At 50.1% G+C, this 23,107-nt stretch overlaps 1 protein-coding gene across 11 annotated transcripts in view; it reads right to left on the bottom strand.

Moving 5' to 3' along the window:
- Positions 1–23,107, bottom strand: part of LOC100121276 (AF4/FMR2 family member 4) — a 166,108-nt gene that overhangs the window by 18,432 nt on the left and 124,569 nt on the right. For all 11 annotated transcript variants that reach the window (XR_004344695.1, XM_031927212.2, XM_031927213.2 and 8 more), the window contains exon 4: positions 11,307–11,544. Coding sequence is in view for 10 of the 11 variants with exons in the window: in XM_031927212.2 (XP_031783072.1) it covers positions 11,307–11,544 (238 nt within the window). In the remaining variant the exon portion in view is untranslated. The remainder of the gene's footprint in view (positions 1–11,306; positions 11,545–23,107) is intronic.

Here is a 23,107-nt window from a genome sequence, read left to right as displayed (position 1 = left end):
GAGAGACGACGACGAGGAGGTGGAGGGTAAAAGGCGGAGGGCGCTTTTTAATAGGGGGTCTTTTATCTGTAATCCTACAGCAGATAATTACTCGCCGACGCGCGCCACTGGCGGACGAGAGGAGATAACTCAAGGACGGTAATGAATCTCCCACTCTCTCTCTCTCTCTCTCTCTCTCTCTCTCTCTCTCTCTCTCTCTCTCTCCCTCTTTCTCGCTCGCTTTCAGAGCTCTTTTCCCTTTTTCGTCGCCGCCGCCGCCGCCTCTGCAAAGTGCAAAAACCCCGAGACGAGTGCGACCCTCGTTGAGGAAGAGCGGAAAGATCCGCCGCCGTGTGTAAAAATAGAGATAGAGAGAGGCAGAGGGAATTGCGTGACGACGAAGAATGGACAGTCGCCGAGGAGTTTTAACGCCTGGATTCCCCTTTCGCTTTGCTCTCCCAGTGTATATCTCTCTTCTTCTTTTTTATTTTTTAAGCGACGGCTAGGCGACGACGATGTGATTAAGGATTGTTGATTCAGCCACTGTCGTGGGATATTCGATAGTCAGATATATTCACGAGTTTTTCGACGAGTATAATATCCAGTCGCAATCCATCTCAGGCGAACAGCCGCAGAATCAAGCAATTATTTCTCGCGGATAGATTCAGCAAAACCTTCGACCCTCTCGCTACGTAGCAACCCTCTGGGCAGAGGAGATCGCCCGGAATAAAAAAGTAGCCGAGCTGCTTGGGTTACGGTCGGACAGACAGCGGCGCAGCCAGCAGCACCTCGAGAAAAAGCTCCTGTAAAATAATCGAGCGGAGGGCGATTTGTGGCTTTCTCGGGGAATTTATACCGCCGAAGGCAGCTCGTGGTCGTAGCCTCGGGTCCAAGGCAAAGTGTGCGTATAAACATGGTCTCCGCTTTCTCTCCCCCGGAGAGGACGATATGCTACTTTAAGGATGAGGAAAAGGGATCATAATTCTCTACTATACCCGGGGCTTTGTTAGGGACAGCTCGAAAGGGTAATTCGGGACTTTGCCTCTCCACATCGTTCGAAACTGCTTTTTAAATCCATTACACGAGGTATTTAAAGTCAAGCCGCTGCGCAATAGTTTATCGAATGGAAAACTCTCCCAATAATCCCCTCGAGAAAATCCCCCGAATAAGCTAATTTTCCGGTCTCCCTCTCTCTCTCTCTCTCTCTCTCTCTCTTTCTCTCTCGCAAAAAGCGACACATCCCTCGCGCAAAGCCCCTCGGCTCGAGATATCAGCTCCACTTACAGCGCCATCAACGCACACTCGATTCCCTTTCTCTCTCTCTCTTTCTCCCCCGCAACCGTGCGCGCGCGCGAACACGATCAGACAAAGTTCGCCCACGCACACGCGGTGGCGGCGGCGGCGGCGGCGGCGGAGGTTTACACGACGTGATTTAGCGGAGAGGATATTCTCTCGCGCTCGAGAGAGAGAGAGAGAGAGAGAGAGGGAGAGGAAACAAAGTCAAGAGAGAGAAACAGATGCGCGCCCGGGGAATATATCGCGCGCTGCAGCGACCCTTTTTATTGAATTTATATGCGCTGATACGCCGCTGTGGCTCTGAGTTATGCCGTTTGATGTTGGCCCGGGATAATATTTATTAGCGGGGCTCGAGGTTGCCGCGATTGGATTTTTTTTCGCGCCTCCGACGCAGGATTGATCGAGTAAGTTCCCGAGGCTAATTCATCTCAAAACCTTCTCCTGTTCGCTACGAATCACGTATGCTCGGGGCGTCTGCAGTTTTAAGTAGTATCGGTCGGGTCGGGTCGGCCGGTGTGTTCGAATAAAATCTCAATTCGCGCCCGATAAAACTCTCCGCTTAGAGAGAGAGAGAGAGAGAGAGAGAGAGAGAGAGAGAGAGAGAGAGAGAGAGAGAGAGACACAAACAAGGCATCAAAATTTCACGCACGCTCGGCTTTATCCGGCCGAACGCAGTCGAACACGAGTAACTCGCTGAATTAACCAAAAAAAGAGAAGTGTGTAGAAGAAGGAAAAGCGAGGGACGACCCCGCAGATAACATTTTCACGTTGGCGCGTCAACTCCCCCGAGTCGAGAAAAGGACGAAATAAAAACATTTCTCTCGACGCGCGCGTCGGTGAGAGAAAAAAAAACCAAAGAATATATCCTTTCCACACACACACACACACACATACACGCCTGTATATACGCAAAAGAGCGCCTCCGGTAATCGAATCTCCGTGTCTGCGCGCGAGGAAACGCCATATCGTCTGCGTCAATCGTCAGTCGACGTCGTCTCTCTGTGTATAGTATATGGAAAAAGAAATCCGTCGACCCTTTCTCGAGTCAGTCGTCTCTCGCTCCTCTTATTCGTTTTCTTATACCCATTTCTCCCGGTGTCGCTCCTTTAGAGCCAAGCTGTCGCTTCCCTTCTGCGCTTGTATCCGAGGTGCGCGCTTTTTTCGTATTATCCATTGCCGGGGGGGTAAGGTACTAGCGTCGACGAGGGAGGGACCTGTGAAATAAGTCGACGGATTTTCGCGGGAGATTACGCTACAGCTAATTTCACCGACAGGAATTAAAAACGATATATAGCATGAAAATCATAATTCACCGGATCCCTCTCAAAGTACACCGATAGAAAAGCCGTCGAGGGCAACATCACGAGATATATCAGTGGCATTCTCCTCGCGGCGGCGGATGATCCCTTCTCCCGTGGTATTATTTCCCCTGAGGCTCGCGCGTGCGCGCCGGACAATCGGCTACCGCTACTACCCCTTTTACTCCCCACCAAGAGGTCGTTTCGATCCTGCGCGGTGTTATGCTCTCTCGCACCTTTTGTCGACTCTCGCCCTCTCTCTCTCTCTCTCTCTCTCTCTCTCTCTCTCTCTCGCGTTATATGAGTATGTGTGTAGGTACACACAACTATCTCTTTCTCGCTCTATCGGGGGTGGGGGTGTATCCGCTCCGCTCTGGTCGCGTCAATCGTATTCGGGCTTTGTTCTCTGCTGCTCTCTGCGCTGTGATGCGGCGTGAATTTTTCAACAGCCTCGTGTACAAAGACGAGAGAGGAGCAGAGCAGCAGCTACTTTGAGAGCTTAAGGCCGAAGGGGCCGAGAGAGAGAGCTGAATAATGGACGCTTTGGCAAACCGCTGATCGCGGCCATTTCCGATGCCGTAACACCAGCTTATGCCCTCTCGCGGAATTAGGCAAACTTTGCGCCAGCGGCTCATTATTAATAAGCGAGCGCGTAAAAATATCACTCCGTCAAAGAGAGACTGCTGTGGCAAACGTAATTTTCATTCCCCAGTTAACCCGCCGCGGTCGTTCCACCTCTGCTTCGCCCCCCACCATTGCGAGAGAGGATAAAAATCCCGTGTATAGCTAGACACACTCGCTGTTTCCGCTGGCAGAGCAGCTTCTCTCTCTCTCATCCCTCTCCAGTGTAATTTTCAGGTTCGGCTCTGTCGCCTCTATATTCCCCAGCAGCGGCCCCTACCCCGAGCTGCTTGTTTCCCTCCGAGCTGCTCGTATGAAATTAACCCTTATCAAGCGGCGGCGGTGGCGCGCGCGCGAACTCTCACCCCTGCGCAGCCACTTCCAGGCAGTGGCTTTGCCGCTTCTCCTCGCTCCTACTACTCTCAGCGCTCGGCTCCTCGCGCGGAGAGAGAGAGGAGGATTCTTTTCTCCTCCCGGGACTTATTGATCGCGAGCCGCGATAAGAAGACGTTGTGTGCGCCGCCGGCGGCTTGTGTGTACTGCACCTATATACACGAGACTCTCTTCTTTTTCTTCCGAGCGCGCGAGCGAGGGTAGAGGAGGAAGTGCTTGATCCCGGGAGCGTTTTTGTTGCGGGGTTTGAGGCCGCTCGTTCTCGATGCTTGCCACCGCTGCTCTGCTGGTTGGGATTACGCGCGGTAAATTGAATCGTTGTTTTTATGAATAATAACTGCGCGAGGGGCTTTTTGATTAGAGTTTATACGCTCCGCCTGATTGCCGCCGAGTGATTTTTCCTTTTTACTGTACCTGCGTACGTATACACATTCTTTGAGAGAAAATCTGCGATGACTCGTCGACAGACGCGCGAAATTTCAAAGCTCTCTCTCTCTCTCTCTCTCACGCGACGCGCTCGAGCGAGTGCTTTTAATACTCGCGAGCGTTTAGAGCTCGAATGGCGCGCCCCTCGATCGAGTGCTCTGCGCAAGTTTAAGTAGAAACGCGTGCAGTGCGCAAATTATCGTTCGATTTTATCGAAGGGTGCGCGCCGTGCCGTCGACGGCGCTTTAATAACTCGTGTTTTTTCGCGAGAGCGAGTGCTTTTTAATGACCGCGAGGATATTACGGCCGAGAGAGAGATTGATACCCTCCGCCCCCGCGATCAGCGAGGAGAGAAACGCGATCCCTCCTAATTGATACGCTCTGTATGTATCCTGGTAATTCGAGCACACAAAGCCGTACCACACAGCCGGCGGGGGCGAACAAAAGTGAAAAAGTCACTCTTATCAATATTTCTCTTTATTAAAAGGCATCGCGCTCGCTTAAACCTCGCTGCTTCGGCCTGGCCTTTTATTACACAGAGAGCGAGCGGATGAAAAAAGCCTCCGCGTGTACAAAGAGGGGGTGCGCACTCGAGAGTCCACCGCACCGAGAGAGAGAGAGAGAGAGGAAAAACAGCGAAAAGAGGTGTGTATGGGTTTGGGGCGACTGGAGAGAGTAAGTTTTTTCGAGGCTTTGTGAGAGACTTCGACGGCGCGCTCGACAAAGGAGTGGAGAAGTCAAAGAGACGAGGTTGCTGCTGCTTTTTTAGGGGAGCTCGTTAATCGCGGGCTAATGCTTTGTGCTCTTTTTTCTCTCCTCTCGCAGCTCGGACCAGCTTTCAATGGAGTTGCACGCGAAAATAATGCCTTTATAGAATATACAGGGTATATCGACGCGTTATATATTGTACACACAGCGTAAAAGCCAAAAATCAGCAAAACGTAATACGCATCGCACGCAGTTGAGCCCTCGAGGCCGTATAAAAATAACCCCTCGATTCATAGCTGCGTAATAACGCGCGGGAGCTCACTCGCCCGGGGGTACTGTATTTTTCAATTCTCCGCAGCGAGAAAGAGGGAGAGAGGGCTGAGCGAGGATTGAAATCGTATAGGTGCGAGTAGAGTCGTAGAAGAAGACAAATCGAGCGGCTGGATTAAAATTCGCAGTCGAGCGATCGCGGAAACGGCGTCGTTAGAGCTCCATTCAGAGTTGAAACATCATCGACGAGGACTCTAATTAGCTGGCATATCTCTAAACACGGCCATCAACGCGTACGCCTGGAAGAAAGCCCGGAGCGCACAATCGATCCCCCCTCCCTCGCTGCACATACACAATTACCGGCTCATTCGTGACAGTAGCGGTGGTGGCAGCGGCCAACACCCCAACGAACAAAGAAGCGGCAGCGGTAGCTCGACAAAAGGTGCAAACACACCCAAGAAAGCCGCGGGAGGAGAAGTCCTTGGCTGCACACATGCGCAGTTGCAACTGCAGCAGCTTTAAACGGTCTTGCGCACTGAGTGTTTCTGCAAGCTCGTTCTCCTCTCGCGCCCTAAGTGATTGATCGCAGCAGCCACCGCATGCAGTTTCCACCCCGTCTCTGCTCTCTCTCTCTCTCTCTCTCTTTCTCTCCCACTACTGCCATATAATGCCCCGGACAGCGCACGCGATTCCTCGCCCGGTGTTTTGCGGGGAGAACTGCTGCCGCCGAGAGTCAAGGAGAGAGTGCAGAGCTTGTCTGCTGCCTCGGGGTGGGGCAATTGCGACTTTTTCGACGTTTATGCACAATTTTTCAGCTAGTCTGTGTGCCTGTGACGCGAGCTGTCGCTCGATAAAACTGCAGCGCGAGCGCGAGAGAAAGTTTGAGAGATCACATTTTGATGCTACGTACGTTGAAAAGGGCTGAGTGAGCGAATTATTAATGGATTTATTTTCAGTTTCCGCTGCGGCAGCTAGTAGTGGAGCATGAAAAATAAACGAACGCGCGCTGGCGCACGAAGCTAAAGGAGCCATTAGCATAAGTACTCGCTCCTCGAAAAATTCAGTAGACTCTTGCGCGCGCGAATGTACGGCTGCATAAAACATCGTTCTCCGGACCGTAAATAGGCTATTTACTTCGGAAAACTACACTCGGATAGCTGATGCTTCTCCATCTCTCTCTCTCTCTCTCTCTCTCTCTCTCTCTCTCTCTCTCTCTCTCTCTCTCTCAGAGGCCTCGAGCGTGATGTATTTCGGCGTATAAAAAACCGCAATTTCATTCTCGTAAAAAATATCCGCCGCCCTCGCAGAAATAAAAAAGAATTTGTTTACCCCGCGAGAGATCTCTGATTTATTATTATGCGCTTTTATCTCCCTTCTCTCAGCTCTGGCAAACATTATTTTCGGGAGGGCGCGAGTGAGAGAGAGAGAGAGAGAGACTTTTATATGCGTATACGCGCCCATGGGGAGGAAGGCAGAGAGAGAGAGAGAGACTCGAGCGAACCGGAGATTGTTACTTTACGACGAAGCGAAGAGGAAGAAGTTCTTTCGAGGGATTCTCGAGATCACTTTCAAATTGTTAGATTTAATTCGCGTGTTCGTCACGCCGGCTTTATTTCCCTCCTAAACTCGCTCCGCGCACGATTTACATTTTTTTCCTCAGTTTCTCCGTCTCTCTCCTGAGAGCTGTCGACGAGGGAAATTGCTTTTCGTTCGAGGGAGAAATTTCGAGTGAGCACCGAAAACGCATATCGAGAGCGGCAAACAACGACTCACTCGAGCGACGAGCCGACGAGCGTGATCTATTCTTAATCCCGGCAATTTGTCAAGAGAAAACTCCCCGATAATCCTCTCGAAGAAAAACACGAGCTAAACATCGCGTGACCTCAGCGAAACGTAACAGCAAAAATTAGGAAAAGCCACTCAAAGGAAAATCGTGTTTGCCGCAGTTTCACGCCTCTCCCTTTCTCCATCCGCACAAAAGCCGCCGCAGCAGCAGCGATGAAAGGGCGGCAAGGCAGTTCCGGGAATTCCTCGGAGCTGAACTTGCAGCAAAGAAACTCTGATAAAAGTGTCTTTCTCTCTCTCAGCCGCACTTGCCCTCGCCTCTCTCGCGTAATAACGTTATGAAGCGATGAAAGTTTAATACTGCTCTCGCGGAAATTTAATATCCTTCGCGCCCTCTCTTCCTCGTTATACTCTGCGGTGGAGGCGCTCGCGCGAGCAGTTAGAATTATACGGATATGATGAATAGGTTTTATGCCCCGGAGTAGTGGCGGCAAAGAAGAGAAGTAAAAAGGAAAAAGGTCACGCGGCGACGGGAGTGAAAAAAAAATAAGAAGAACCAAGCGAACTAGGGTGAATCTCAAATCAAGGGGAAGATAAAGAAATTTCGAGAGAGAGAGAGAGAGAGAGCTGCGAGCGACACTGTCGCAAGCGCGTGAAAAATAAGCGGTATAGTCGCCTGCAGATGCGGAATATTGCGGCTCTGTATAAGTGCCGTGCGGGGGGATGAATAGAGATCAGAGAGCGAGTGACGAATGCGCGGACCGGCTGCCGCTCTTTGGGGGGAAAATTACACGTCCGATCGAAATTAGATGCTCCGATTTTTATGATATATACTATATACACTGCACTCGTGCCCCTGCCCGTTTTATGAAAAAGAAAGAGCTTGTGTGCGTACGTGAGAGAGAAGTAGTGAAAACGAAAACTCGATCGCGGCAATAAAAGGAAAAGCTGCTGGCGGAGTACAGTCTCGAGACAGATAAAATTCCTTCCCGGAATCTTTTCCATATAAAGAAGCAGCAGCAGCGAAGAATCTGACAAAAGAGCGAGTCGAGTCTCGGGCGAGCGAGCCGAACTTAAAATTCCGCGCGAATCTGAAAGTCTAAAGGGCACGACTCGCAACTCGGGGAAAATACGTTATACCGCCCGGTAATGGGGGAATTTCTCTCTTCTCATGCGCGCGCGCGCGAATTGATTGTTTCTGCGTGTCGCGATTATATTTTTATCCACTACTATACTATCGATCCGATATCGATGCGATACGCAGCCATTTCGAATTCATTATATCGAGTAGAGGCAGTATAATAAATGTTATCAACGATATACATATATACGTCGAGCGTCGATAATTAACAGGCCGTCAGAGTATACGACCCCCTCCTTTTATGTCTCTCCGCTCTCTCGACGCACAAATCCATGGGACGGCCATTAGCAAGGCACACAAAAACTAATCCAATCATCCCGAAACCCGTATACTTCCCTGCCGCTGCCGGCGTCGACAGCAAGAATCAATTATCGCGTGACGCGAAATATCGCGCAAGCCCGGAAAATAATCATCCCTGGCCGGAGCAGCTCCTCTCTCTCACCCCCGAGAAAGAGAGACGAAACCTCGCAACAACTCCCCCATGTATGTTGTATACGCGTACGGAGCAAAAAGCATCGGAGAGATCAGAGCTTTTGGAAATATCGGTCGATAATCCGCGTTATAACCCAGGCCGATTGTTATAATACGTTAGAGCGTCTTAATGGAGCGACTCTCGTCGTGCCGTGTGGCAAAAACAGCGATAGACACTGGCAGCGGTGCGGGAGAAGGACGTCGCCGCTAATACCGCAATTTCGTCGTTTTTCTTCGCCGTCGAGTTTTTCCTAATGATTACTGCCGCCCTCGAGGAAGAAGAGAACTTTTGGTCCTCCTCCAGCAGCAAAGTTGGCACACGCTATAGCTTCTCTGTCTTTCTCTCCGATGTTGAATAAATGTCTGGACCATTATAACTATCATTTCTCTGTCTCCCTCTCTAGCCGCTTCTCCGGTTTATATCCCACTCCTTCCTCTCTATCCAAGTGTGCAGTACGTTCGATCCGCCGGTCTTTTTCGTGTACGTGTACCTAAGGCACGTCACTCCCGACGCTGCGCGCGCGGCAAACTTTTGTAATACGACGACGACGACGACGACGAACCAATCTAAAAGTTTTCACGTGGCGGATGGATCTACTGCCTTGAGAGAGAGAGAGAGAGAGAGAGAGAGAGAGAGAGAGAGAGAGAGAGAGAGAGAGAGAGAAGAAGCGGATCGACTGTAATGTAACGCTTTGCGAAGAGTCGAACGTCGGAGAGAGTTGAAAGTTCGCGGGCGGACAGATGAGAGGGAGTAGGGGGAGGACGAAGAGAGAGTTTCGCATCAGAAGGACATCAAACGATGGGCAACTGCACACGGGCAAATATTTGCGAGTTATGAACCTATGGTAATTTCTGCTACTCGATTTTTTTCCGAGACTTTGTTTTCTCTTCGCGCGCGATAAGAGGGTGTATATTTATGCACAAAATATACAGTCGCACGGATTAACGCTCGTTACGCGGTGATTAACGATGTTTGCGCTCGACTCGGGCGAGTGAGAAGTTTCGATTTGATTTATATACGCAAGCGCCGGCTGGCCGCTTATACGCGTCGTATACAAGTAATTTGAATAATTACCTATAGAGCGACGGAAATTCAGAAACGCGCAGCCACTCGAAAAGCCGCCAGTCACCGAAACTCTTAGCCCCGAATAAATGTAGGCGTAATACGCGCTAGTCGGCCGAACGTGCCAATTGGCCCGATCCCTCTACTGCATCTGTCCCTCGCTGATGTAGTCGCCTGCGACTGAGAGATCCGCAGGTGTGTATAGACTCACACGTATACCCGGGTCAGCACTTCCCGTCGTCGCGCGCTCGCATCAAGATTCTTCCCTCGGCTTCTGAACCTGCCGCCGACGTGTATAGTCGAGTGGCGTTTCAGCTGATGTGTGCGCGGGGGCTAATTTCGAGGCACTTTTTGATGTTTTATCGGGTCTTGATCGGTGTTGAAGCACTGTGTTTATCGCTTCCTTTGTGTTATGTGGCGCGGCGCTTTGTGTGAAAAAGCTCTGTTGTTTTTTTTGATGATTCATTTAATATTATTGGCCGGGGCCTCTCTGAGTGCTCGGGATCGTAAGAGCCGGCAATCATGTACACAATGCAATACATCAGCGCCATGTGTTATAATTTGAATACGTGTGAATAAATCGGCGCAAACATCGATCTTCTGGAGATAGGACGGCGGCACCGGGAAAACGGACAAACCCGGAGGAAAAACTGTCGGAGAGCACAAACGCACCAGCACTAGCGGCAAGTGATGCCCGTAAGAGGCTTACAGAGAGCGCAGTGCGGCTACCTGACCCTTTTCCTCGGAGATTAGAGTTTCGTGCGAACGGCTGTCTTGCGCGCGCAGGTGTTAATCCGCTGTCCGCACTGCGTAATCGACGGATCGATCTAGTTTTGCCGCTGGTACTTACACGCGCAGTATCCGATGGGAATTTCTCCGGGGAGAGAATCCTTCCGACTCGTCGGACGGCACACGCGGCACTGGAATTCTTCCGAGAGCAACTATTAAAAGCCGGAAGCTGCGCGTTTGCACGAGGCCTTTCTTCCCTCTCTTTTTGCCGCCGAGGAGGTGTGGGGTTACATCAAAGGACGACCAGGGAGACAAATCTGTTGTGTCGCGAAGAGGTCAGGTGTTGTTCGCTGAATTGCCCTATGCTTTGGGGGGATGCTTATTTATCGACGAGATCTAAAGTGGCTGCGAAGATGCGCGGAACGTGAAACTCTCGCTCAATCGGTCTATTTTTCCGGCTGTTACTATCGAGTTATTATTTGTGCGCGAGCGCTTTGGAATACGGCTTTTCTGGCTGTGGGAAGACGAGTCGCGGAGCTGTCTCTCTATGGTTACTTGAACGATTTTTCGTTTTGAATTTTGAAAGAAAACACCGACGTTTTTGACGGGCTAAGTGTTTTCTTTGTCGCGCTAAACGAATGCCGATGCTCTATTGAGCGCGAGGGGGCTCGGCTTTGTTGGCCACTTTGTTGGCTACTTTGTCGCAAATAACGAGATTCGTGAATGAAAATTAGGCGGGGACGCTTGAAAGTTGAGCCGGTTTGCGCTAATTATCATACACGAACTCGCATATACGGGCGAAATTAACTAAACGACACTTTTGGAGGTTACGTTTGTTCAACGATCCAAGAAACAATAAATATTCGTACAGTGGGACGTTTGTTTAACGATTCGCTACGTTTGTTCAACGATACGCGACTCAATAAATATTCGAAGTCACCGAGCAATCAGCGAGCAACTACGTTTTCTCCGTCACGATCTCCGGTGAACAAGCACAAAAAAGCCGATTCTTCACTGAAAACCCCGCGATCGCGAGAGACAAATCGGTAAAACGACACCACTCGATCTCGCACTAAGCACTAAACGAAGAAAAAGTAAAAAAAAAGCAAATATATCGTGCACGTACCTTTGGATTTTTCGCTGAGCTGTGGCGATCCGGCGCTGAGCGGTATCGAAGTGATCGTCGCCTGGTTCGCAGCAACGATCTGTTGTTGGTTCGAGCCGAGCGCCGCCTGCACCGCCGTCTGCTGCACCGTCGTCTGCTGTGGCTGCGGCTGTATTGGCTGGATTTTTCTCTTGTGGTTGCAGAGCTTTGTCATTTCCCGCGCCTTGCCTTGATTTGGGCTCCAAGGCCGCGTCGCCACCTGCAGCACAAACCGAGAATCGCTCGTCATTATACCGAACCACCTCTCTTCTCTCACCTCGATCTGCCTATATAGCTATACACATCAGATCCCTGCAGGTATACACGCATTGTGTTCGTGTTCGTGTGGGTGTGTGAAGGGTATTGTCGAACTTTGACGGGTCGTTTTCGTTACTGCCTGGGCATATAACTCGGCGCTCGTTAATTGATTACGCGCGGCTACTAATTGGTAAAATAGTCGGCTTCGAGTAATACCGCGTTGCACGTGCGCGTGCGAAAGCATTTTGTAAACAAGAAAGCGCCATCTGCGCGCACACGCGAGAGCGAAAGTCGCGCGAGGCCACGTGCTCCCCTCTACGGTACGTGTACAGCTCTTTCCTAAACTATCAAAAAAATAAATCGTCGATAACACCCGAAAAATTCCCAGAACCCAAGAACGCAAACAGCCCGTAGCGATCAATCAGGAGAAAAAGAGAAGCGCAGAAACCAACCACGGTTAATCCAGTCACTTGGTTCTGGCCGAACCGGCTCCAGTCGATCGAAAAGTACAGGCTCATCGTCCTCCTCTTCTTCTTCTTCTTCCTCGGCTGGACAATAACGCCGACACCCCATAGAAATCAATCCGCGATATATGCAGCGCACACAGAGAGAGAGAGAGAGCACACGATTAATAGCCGCTCGCAGCTATCCTCGCACCATTCACAAAACACACTTACACATATACACACTCGCGTTGTAAACACACACGCACACGTGTATATCCTCCTCTCTCTCTCACAGCAAAGTCCCGGGAGGAGCCGCGAGAGGTATAGCCTCCCGGGAGATCGCGCACTTCCGATGCCGCACCGCACCGAGTGATTTATGACGGCGAGTGCAACGCGAGAAAAAAGCGTCGACGAGTCGTGTCGGTGGCGCAATCGATTATACGCGTGTTTTCGCGCGCGCGCTCGTTCGCCTACTAACTGCCGGTGGTCCTTTTTTCTCGCTGTGATGCCGGCGAAGAGCTTGCGGCGTTGGCGGCGTTGGCGGCAACATCATCCCCCTATTGCTTATCCCTCTCCCCCCCCCCCTCTCTCACCCTTCGAAACAGGAGAGCCGGCAATCGAATTCTCGTACGCGTACACGCGTATATGTATGAGAGTATATTTGATTTCGAGGCGAGTGTACAGCGCGTGTTTTTCAGAAGCCGGTGGTTGTGTGCGCACGACTCGAAGGTGGATACTGTATTAAAGCGAGCGCGCGCGGCACTTCTCGCTTTGTCATTCGACTCGACGAATTTACTGGGTGCGTGGGCTCAAAGGGAGAGCAGAATGCGTGCGCGAGAGAGGGAGGATGCCGACACGATGTAGCGCGGGAGTGGGGGCTTTTTCTACTCTCTCTTTTCTCTCTCTCTCTCTCTCTCTCTCCTTCTGCACTACTGCCGCGACTCTCGACTCTCGGCTCTCTCTCCGTTGTGTTTTGGTGGGCTTTTTTGTCTCGCGTTTATAAGAAGTGGCTCTCTCTCTCTCTCTCTCTCTCTCTCGCTCGTGTGTGAGCGAATTTCAATGGACCGCCGGCCGGGGCTGCTTTGCACAGAGAGCAGCGCATTAGGTGCAGAGAATGAGGGAGTCTGCTCGTGGCGTGTCTCGAGAGCCCGCGCGCGCAGTTTTGTTTCTCATTGATCAATTGATACCTTTTCTCTGTATTCTTCTGGGGGCACGGGAGAGAGAGATTCTTTACTTTGTTTTCCTCTCTCGCTCCTTTTTCATATCGGCGCGTCGCGCGTGTTATATAAAGGTCGGACTGTGTTTTGTGCATTATAACTGGCGAGGGGGTTGCTCGTCGCTCGTCGATGATAAAGTTCCGAACAGGGGGGACGAGAGAGTCGTCTGTGCATTATGCGCGCGTATAGGCTTTTATTTAACTCATTTTTTAATTCCTCGCGCCCGGCTCTGACGTTGATAAATGTCGCCGAACGCACACAGCTATAATAGCTGATGTATCGATCCGAGAGAGGAATCGCTGTATTCCTTCGAAAAACGTCTTTAACTTCGTTATTCCGGCGGCTATCTCCCGGACAAAGCTCCGGACAATTAGCGAACTCGCTGGCTCGAAGCTCGCCCATGTAGATATTTCCCGTGAAAGGACACCACGGCCGCGTATTGTGCGCCAGCTAGCTCCCAACAAAGACGCGTATTGTAACAAATTGCTCCCTAAACATCGTGCAATTACTTTCGCCACGAGATATAGAGAGAGAGAAAGCTCTCCTATAGCCGAGCAGCGCGTGCCTGTGTATATAAATATATCCCTTTCTGTATACATCGGCCCTTTTCCACGCTGTAACTCTATTCATATAACGCATCCGCTAACCGCGTTGCTTTTCTCCCTCTGTCTGTTCTCTCTCTATCGCGCCCTTTTCTTTGCCTCGTCGTCGTCGTCTTTCCCCAGAGGCGGAGGAGGCGGCTGTGTACGTCGTGAATCGCATGATCGATGCGCAATGACCCTTGGCTAAAGGCGGCCGACGCGGAGTGAGTGAGAGAGAGAGAATCCGACCCCCCTCACTTGCTGCTCTCTCTCTCTCTCTCTCTCTCTCTCTCTCTCTCTCTCTGCTTTCTCTTTATGTCGCCATGTATAGCGGAGAGAGAGAGAGAGAGAGTCGCAAATTTGATTATATGCGCGATGAAAGAAATTCTTGCCGAAAGAGAGTCTCTCCCTTTGTATACTTGTTTCTCTTTTCGCGAGGGATCATGTAGCTCCACATACGCGCGTGCGGAATATAACGTAAAATCGCACACGAGTTTCCTGCGCGCATCACGTATATTATAGCGAAGAATAATAATCGGATAATCGACGATATACAACTCACCTACTTATGTCCCCGAGCGCGGTCTTGTAATAATTCCACGAACAGAGAAGAGAGAGAACTAGCGTTTCCCCCAGCGGTGCAATAACATCGCAGACCTCTTACGGTCAGTCCTGTGTGTGTGTGCTCGACGATAAAAAATTTTCCTCCTCCGCTCGTCGATGCGCATACGTGCGTGCGTAGCGCCGTAAAATCGCCGGAAGGGATGTTCCGAGAGAGAGCAGTGTCGCAGGCGATCCGCACATACGTACACACACACACAGAAAGAGAGAAGGAGCGGATTTATGGGCCGGTAAACACCCGCGGCCCATTATACCTCTCGTACAGCGTTTAAGTAAGATAACAACCGCGCGCGGGGGGATAATTCTCCTGCGCGGCGACTGCGAGGGAGACGCTCTCTGAGCATTCTTCTCTCGAGGGTAGGAATTTCGAAAAATCTTTCGGCCAGTTTGCGTAATCCACGGTCATCGATTGTACAAGTATTGTATATTCGCAGCGACGTTATGAAATTCGCGGATTCGTTAATAACAGAGGCAGAGAACCGGACTAATTACACGAAGTTTGCGCACAGGAAAGAGATTAAAGCCGAGAGTGAATGCGGTTAGTCTCTCTCTCGAATTCCGCTTGAAAGTATAGGTATTAGCCAAAGCTGGCTTAAATCCGCCGTTTGAATACCGCACGCGCTCTCTCTCTCTCTCTCTCTCTCTCTCTCTCTCTCTCCGCGTCCCCGAAAGCACAGCAATTAATTCCCCATGTACAAATTAATGGCTCGGCAAAGTGACTCGCCGCGGAATAATATTTGGAAAAGCTGCGAGCGACGCGGAGGTTTCGCCAATGGACGAGAGTACGCGTGGAGATGGTAGATAAAAGCGATTAAAACATCGAGTTCGATTCGCGACTAATATCCCGAAACGAGTGGGTGTATCATGTACGCGTTCGTTATACATATAGCCTGTAACGACATATTTTATTCAGAGCTTCGGAACTGATTAATCGAGTCGGTCGAGGGAGTTAATTGGCCGGGCGAAGAAGCCCGCATAAAGTGCGCAGCTCGTTGGATCGATATATATTATATGCAGAAAAATGTCTTGGTGCGTGCGCGACTCGATCCCGCGCGGACAAAAGGGCTTTATATGTAGCATCGACGTGTGTCGAATGAGTTATGGCGCTTCGTTAGGTATTAATGTATTCGGGCTGCAGCCATTCGCTTGTATATTTCGTCCGAAAAGCCGACTCTGTTTCGCGCTTCTAACGATCCTTATCGATCAACTTTTGCGCTATTATACGGTCCCACGAGCGCGCTGCACAAAAACAAGAGATGAAAAAACACACAGACACAATACACGCCGTCGCGCAGAAATCTCGGCCGAGAGCGTCTGCTGCACGTGGCCGCTAATTTCCGCCAATTAAATCCTCTTCGCGGCGCTGCTCGCTCGCTCGCGTCAAGAGTCGCTCGCGCGCAATTGCGTCACGTGGCTGCAGCAGCGTTGCGCAACAATAAACGTCTTTGTCCTTCGAGTGCATGCGGCTTGTCGTGATTCCGTCGCAGTATAGTGCTGTACGCACACGTCGAGCGATTTCGAGTGATCGACGTACTGCAGCGAGCTTTATTCGTCGACGAGCGAATATACGTATAGGTGCAGAAACGGTCCATTGTCTTGGAGCGGGAGGGTAAAAAGCGGCGTGTAAATTCCCGACTCATCTCGTTGCGCGTTCGATGAAATTATCTCTTCCCCTCTCGAATACACTGGCGGCTCGAAAAAAGAAGAGGAGGCAGAGAAGAAGGAGGCGAAGAAGCATATAGAGAGAGAGAGAGAGAGCCGGTCGGGGCTGCACATACGCATTCCCACGCGCGCGGCGAAACAATCGGCGAGTTCTCGCTCCCCCCCGTAGACGAGTGCGAGCACAGCAATCAAGCCGAAAATCCTCTCGATAATCTAAGCCGCAAGCCTACTGGCTGCAGACGCACGAGCTGCGATTCATTAAAGCCAAGAGCCCAGTTAGCACGAGGCTCGATCGCCGGAGCTCTGACTCGGGTTATCCGGCTGCTCGATCTTCTTTATCCGTGTTTTTGCGCATTGACGCGTTTCTGGGATGAAAAATTTACGTGGCTCAAATCGGATCGCTCATTTAGATTGCCTGCACAGGTCGTGCGCTGACTGGATTGCTCTTACACACACGGATACAACAGACGATTGCAATTACATAAATGAAACGAGTCTCGAGCGCAAAAAGCCAAGGCTGCGCATTAACGTTCGCGAGATCGCGCGGGAATCCGCAGGCGGCCGATTAAAAATGGCTGCGCGCGGCGGCCCCCCCGAGTTTATTGTTGCCACGACGGCTGCAGTGTATAGCTCTGGGTTATATACACGCGCTTCGCCTTCTCTCGCTTCTCTCTCTCTCTCTCTCTCTCTCTCTCTCTCTCTCTCTCTCTCTCCGCTATTTTCGCATTCCTTCGACGCCAACGCTCTTGCACGACTGCAGTTCCATGTGCCTCTTCCTCCTCTTCTGCTTCTTCTTCTTCGTGATTCTCCTTTTTGCGGGATATCTCGCTTGCTTTTGTATTCAGCTGCGCGGCTCGAAATTTTGCCTTGTTTCGCTCGATCCCTCTCCTACATATACATATATAGCGCCGATGATCTCGCGCGGCATCGTGATTCTCGCTGATTTCTCGCGCGGTAATATACACTCGCAGATGGATTAAATTACCCGGTAAAAATTTCTACGCAGTCTCGTAAACTTCGCTCCGCATCTCTCTCTCTCTCTCTCTCTCTCTCTCTCTCTCTCTCTCTCTCTCTCGTGCAGTGTGTGTAGGCGACCGTACGTTTACCTCGTCTCTCTCTCTCTCTCTCTCTCTCTCTCTCTCTCTCTCTCTCAGCGGCGCATGTATATATATGCACACAGTAACAAGGCGCAGCAGCAGCGGCATAACTCCGATCGCCGCTTCCTCCTCTTCTCCTCTTTCTCTCTCTCTCTCTCTCTCTCTCTCTCGCCATAACTACCCCATATCGTTGCTCGCGCGCACCGCGAAGAATCTCAGTCTCTCTCTCTCGTTCGTTCACGCCAGCGGCGCTCAATCGAGCGCGACTTTTTACCGATTCTTTATTCGTATTTTTCTATAACTAATACGAGTGTCCGAAAATTATCACCTCGCTCCGCGTATTATAAACGTGTGAGAACGATCTCACGCAGAGCGAGTCGTTTGCGGGCAGCGCGCAAAGCGTCATTGTAGTAGTACTATACTCTTAAAAAATAGCCGCGCGCCTCCATAATTCAAAAATTCCGGCGGCGGCGGCGGCGTATGAAAATCTCTTTCTCGCAAAACTGCGGCCATAAATATTTCGCGCGACGCGCCACGCTGAATCCGAGTTATGCGCGGACGTGTTAATAACGAAGCCGATTCTCTCGCCGCGCGCTGCTCTATCGCGTATGCTTTTTCTGTCTCTCGCGAGCCCTTTCTCGCTCTAACTCTCTGCAGCAGCGCGGCTCTCTTTTTTCGGTCGCGGGATTTTTCGGGTTATAATAGAGAGCGAAATTCCGAAAGGGACGACGGCAGATTCTCTCTCTTGACTTCTTTTTTTCCCAGCTGCCGCCGCCGAGCGGGATGACAATGGGCGAGAGAGAGAGAGAGAGAGAGAGAGAGAGAGAGAGAGAGAGAGAGTCGGGTTGGGGACGACGATGCCTTTTTGCTCTTACGATATGAGAGAGAGAGAGAGAGAGAGAGAGAGAGAGAGAGAGAACTGCGGCGGTCCCTGTGTGTGTGTTTCGTTTGCGGCAAAGCTGAATTTTGATCGGAGGCTTTATTAATGGGGACTAGCCCCGGGAGTATTTTTCTTCCTTTTCGCCACAAACGACGACGAGACACGCGCGCGCGGGGCGCAGCTGGAATATTTATCGCGCTTCATTGTTACACAACTTGGTTTATATGCGATGCGTTTTAGCGTATCGAGCGAGAGATGAATTGAAAAAAAAAAACAAGAAAAATTATAATTGGATGTATACGCCAAGCCCGCGTAAACCGGAGCTGCTGCCGGCCGGGTGTAATGAATTGTGTGCGGCGAGTGAGGTATTTCGTAATGAGACAACGAACGTGTAACGCACATTCTACGGCATTTCAGCTAGCTATACTAATAATTAACAGTAAATTCCGACTATGGCCATTATTAATCATCATTTGCTGCTAATTTACGATGATGGAAGCTGTTTAGCAATTTAGAAATTCAGCCGCGCGAGCCTAGCTGTGTGTGAAATAAGAGCCTACTACGAGCTCTCGCTAGCATTTAATAACGAAATTCCTTCGCGGAATTTGACGATATTTATAATAATTACACATCGCTCAAACTCGCATATATAGGAAAAAGAAATCTCTCGAACGCGTATCTAAATTTCTAATGGCAAAGCAGCTGCTGTCTTCTATTTCTATTGCGAGAACAATAAAATCCTTTTAATTCCAGCCCCGCACGCGCATATGAATATTCAAGACTCTCTCTCTCTCTCTCTCTCTCTCTCTCTCTCTCTCTCTCTCTCTCTCTCTGCGGCTGCGACGACGACACGATCTGACTAAACTCCGCGACGACTACAGCCTAATCCACTTCTAACCAGAGCTGTTGCTCCGCGCTAATCTAAATAAAACCCGAACGAGCGAGCGAGACAACGCGGCCCCCACGAAATAACGCGCCAATTAACTTTAATTATAACGAGAAACTCTCCTGCGTCGAGAAGTAGAAGAAGAAGAAAAAAAATGAAAAACCAGAGCATCGAGCTCGAGATATTGCAATACACCGCAGCGACGAGCTAACAATCCATTAAGTCTGAACTCGCAAATGAAGACTATAAATTAGCGCAACCGCCCACGTGGACGCGACGACGCTCCAGGCTACTGCGCAGACGCCGCGCATTGTTAACGATTGTTAACGCGCAAGAGCGAGAGCGAGCAGCGCACTGCATAAAGATGTCTCATTAAAGCCGAGAGTCGAGATTCTTATTCGTAGATTCGTATGATATACTGTGAACGGATCTGAGAGAAGCTCGCAATTTGTTCGCGCAGCGCGCGCGCGCGCGCGAGAGAGAGAGAGAGAGAGAGAGAGAGAGAGAGAGAGAGAGAGAGAGAAAGAGAGAACGATGAGGCAGTGGATTTTTCGAATCGTGTCACGGATAATAACTGTGAAATCGTTCGCTGCTGCTGTTGCTCCTAGTTCAACGCGATCATCTGCAAGATCATCGTGACGCTGTACGCCAGCAGCAGTAGTGGAATGAATTCGAGCGTTTAATTAATTAATCTTCATCTCGGCACGCTGCAGTGCACGGCTCGCGTCGTGAGGATTGCGAAATAAAAGATTTTAATCGACTTAATTATACGCACAAGCGACGCCTCGAGCTTTTCTTTTCTTCGACCTGTTAATTGGCGAGTTTTGGTTGCTCTGCAGGCTCGCTCGAATCGAGAGGAAATAAGTTGATTGGACGTTGTTAAATTCAATTTTCCTTTGACGTAGTCTCGCGCTCTCGATTTTTTAATTAATCTAAATTAGGAGGATTCGCAGCGTGCGCTTATGATACGCGCAAGCAATGTCGGCCTGAATTGCCCGCCAAGGGCGGCTTATTAAAACATCATTATTCAATAAACCTCCGCAGCTATATATACTCCGACACTTGAAAAGCATTGCTCGTGCGGAGAGCAAAAGGACTTTGACCGATATTCTCTCCCTCGTTGAAAAGCACTTTTTTGAAAAAAAGCGAGCGATTCCAAATCGACAAACACACACACACACACAGAGAGAGAGAGAGAGAGAGAGAGAGAGAGAGAGAGAGAGAGAGAGAGAGAGGAACAATAGAAACGATAAAAGCTTATAATTTAGTCTTTAGAACAAGTCTATCGCGACGCGTGCAGTAAACCCGCACAAAAGCTCGCGCGCGCACAATACACAGCCGCGAAATATAATAACGGATAATGCGCGCGCGGGAAATTCGAGCGCATACGAATCGGCAGAGAAATGCGGATGTATTCTCGAGTTTCAAACGCGGCCCGCGCACAAACCGAGGCTAATTGTGCAGCGGCGAGAGGTCAGGGTATATGGAGACCTGTGTATTATAGCCGTTTCCTCCCTCCCTCCCACTCTCTTTGTTTGCTGTTTGCAGAGGTGCGCGAGTGACGATGACGAAGATTCTCTCTCCAAGCAGAGAAAGAGAGAGAGAGAGAGAGGGAGAGAGAGAGAGTTATATCGACGACTATTAGGAGAGTTGGCGCGTCGCGGCGTATCGTATAATTACGTTAGCTGCTTTTGAAGCCCGATATCCCTCCCGGAGGAAGATCAAAGTGTGAGTCTAACGCCGAGACTGAAGAAAAAAAGATCCATTTCGGCATAAAGACGACAAGACGCGATCGCTCCCGCCCATTCGGCCAGTCACGCGAGACCCCTTTGATCATAATAAATCCGACGCACTGTCACTCCTGAAATTTTTCAACGCAGACGTATACAGCGCGAGTATTAGTAGTAGTAGTAGTCGCACACGACGCGCATAAGACGGACGGCAGCTGGAGAGAAAGAGCGAGCGACAGGAATCAAAGTCACGCTCGGCGCTAATTAAGCGCTTCTGCGAAATCGCGAGATCCGCAGCGTCCGGGTAATTACGCCGCTGAATAACTCTCGCACTGCAGTGCAGCCCATAGCATAACACACCGCGACTCTCTCTCTCTCTCTCTCTCTCTCTCTCTCTCTCTCTCTCTCTCTCTCTATACGTATCGATGACTCTCGACAGAGGGCGACACTTCTCGGGACACGCCTGTGTGCGGCTTGTTAAGATTTAATTGGCCGCGCGCGATGTTTTCATCCTCGATTTATCGATATTTCAATTCCGCGCGCGTTATTTGCTCGCGCTTTTATATACGTTTCTCGGCATTTATACGACCGCGCGCGCGCGGAGAGCGTCTTTTTCGGCCGCGCGCGGTCTTTTTACGGCGCGACCGTAAACGCAAGAGTACATATGTCATTGTCGGGTGTAAATGCGCGAAAGGGGGGCGCAATTTTATACGCGAATTTATCGTCGCGAGAGCGGCGTTAATGCTTCTTCTCTCGCGCGCAGCTCTCGCAAGGTCGTATTAATATTTAACTGTTCGCCGCCGCGGGAAAAACTTGTTTGCGGAGAGCGAGGAGCGAGAGGAAATTAAAAGGGAATTAAAATTTCCTTTTTCCCTTATTTTTTTCCTTATCCCTCACACACACACACACACACACACACACACACACACTCGAGAGGAAGATGAAGCTTGTTTTACGACGGGAACGAATATACAGTCGTTCTTCTTTTCTTCCTCTTGCGGGCTGCACCTCGAGCGCATATCGAGGGAGACAAAAACGTCGGAGGAGGAGGAGAAGCGCCTCTCGAATAAAATTTTTTCCGGCTCCGCAGCAAGCCGAGCAAAAGGAATTAACGAGCAAAAATCCCGTCTCTCTCTCTCTCTCTCTCTCTCTCTCTCTCTCTCTCTCTCTCTCTCTCTCTCTCTCTCTCTCTCTGGAGAGCGAATCCAAAACAAGGATTTTACGATCGCCGCGCTTTCGCACCTCCGTGTTGGCTTTTGACGAGTTCTGGGAGGTGTATTTTTAACGCCGATTTGTAATTATCATAAATAAACGAGCCTACGCGCGGCGCACTTGAGAATTCAGCGAAGATCGAAAGACGCGAGAGAGGAAAAAAGCAGAGCGCGGAATATATCACGACCTTGAGTCACGCACATAGCACGTCGCAGAAGATGAAGAAGACACGATACGAGAGTCAGCGGCTTTACGCGCATTTAACTGCGCTCAAAGACGACGACTCGCGCCTTTATAACTCAATTCTCGCTGCTGTACTACACGACGCGTAAACCTAGTTTTCGAAGACGACTGCGCTCGCGCGAATTTCGCGTGTCTGATCTTTTTTTTCGCGATTGCGTCAGAGAGACAGGTTTATTCTTGGTGTAAACGCTGCACGCGAACTTTGCGCGTGTCGAAAAGAGAAGAATCTATATTTAGTATTAATTTCAGCCTCTGATTAATTCATCGCGAAGCGGCCTAACGCGAAAGAATTCGATGAATCGCGTGATAAATATACTTATATCTCTCGTACATACCGCACAGCTAAATCGTTTTCAATAAACTCTCGACCCGAATACGCGTAAGTGTGTATACCGAGAATCTCGCATTAGCATAAATATTTCCACAAGGCACTTTAACACAAGCGCCGAGGCGAATCGAAAACGAAGGAGAAAAAAGACACTCGTTATTGTTTGATTTGCGCTCGAGCTATATGCTTAATCGATTATAAACGTCGCGCGGTCTGAAATTCCGCGCATGTGTGCGCTCATCATCAAGGTTCTCGACTCATCCTCGTTTTTTCGCACCTATACACGGAGACTCGCTCGCGCGCGAGTTAACATTGCGTAAGACACACGTACAGTCGTATAAACGCGAAAGATTTATTTACGAGATCGTAAAGTCTCTCTTTCTCGAAGGTGTAATTCGTACACATTAATGCCGGGGGACCGCGCGTGGGTAATGAATTTTTTTTCCTCTCAGCTCTCTACAGCCTTTTTTCTAACGCGCGCTTAGTCACGGCACTGAAATTAATTGGGCGATTCGCACTTTATTACACGCTCGCGCAGTATTTGTTATGAAGTTGTCGCGTATTGTATACGCTATTATATAGTCGACCGCAAAAACGTCGCAATTTTCCTGAAGAGCCGATC

This window comes from Nasonia vitripennis, chromosome 3, assembly GCF_009193385.2.
Source record: "Nasonia vitripennis strain AsymCx chromosome 3, Nvit_psr_1.1, whole genome shotgun sequence".
In the NCBI taxonomy this organism is placed as follows: Eukaryota; Metazoa; Arthropoda; class Insecta; order Hymenoptera; family Pteromalidae; genus Nasonia; species Nasonia vitripennis.
Note: the sequence above shows the minus strand (reverse complement) of the source record. Positions and strands in the feature narration are given on the sequence as shown.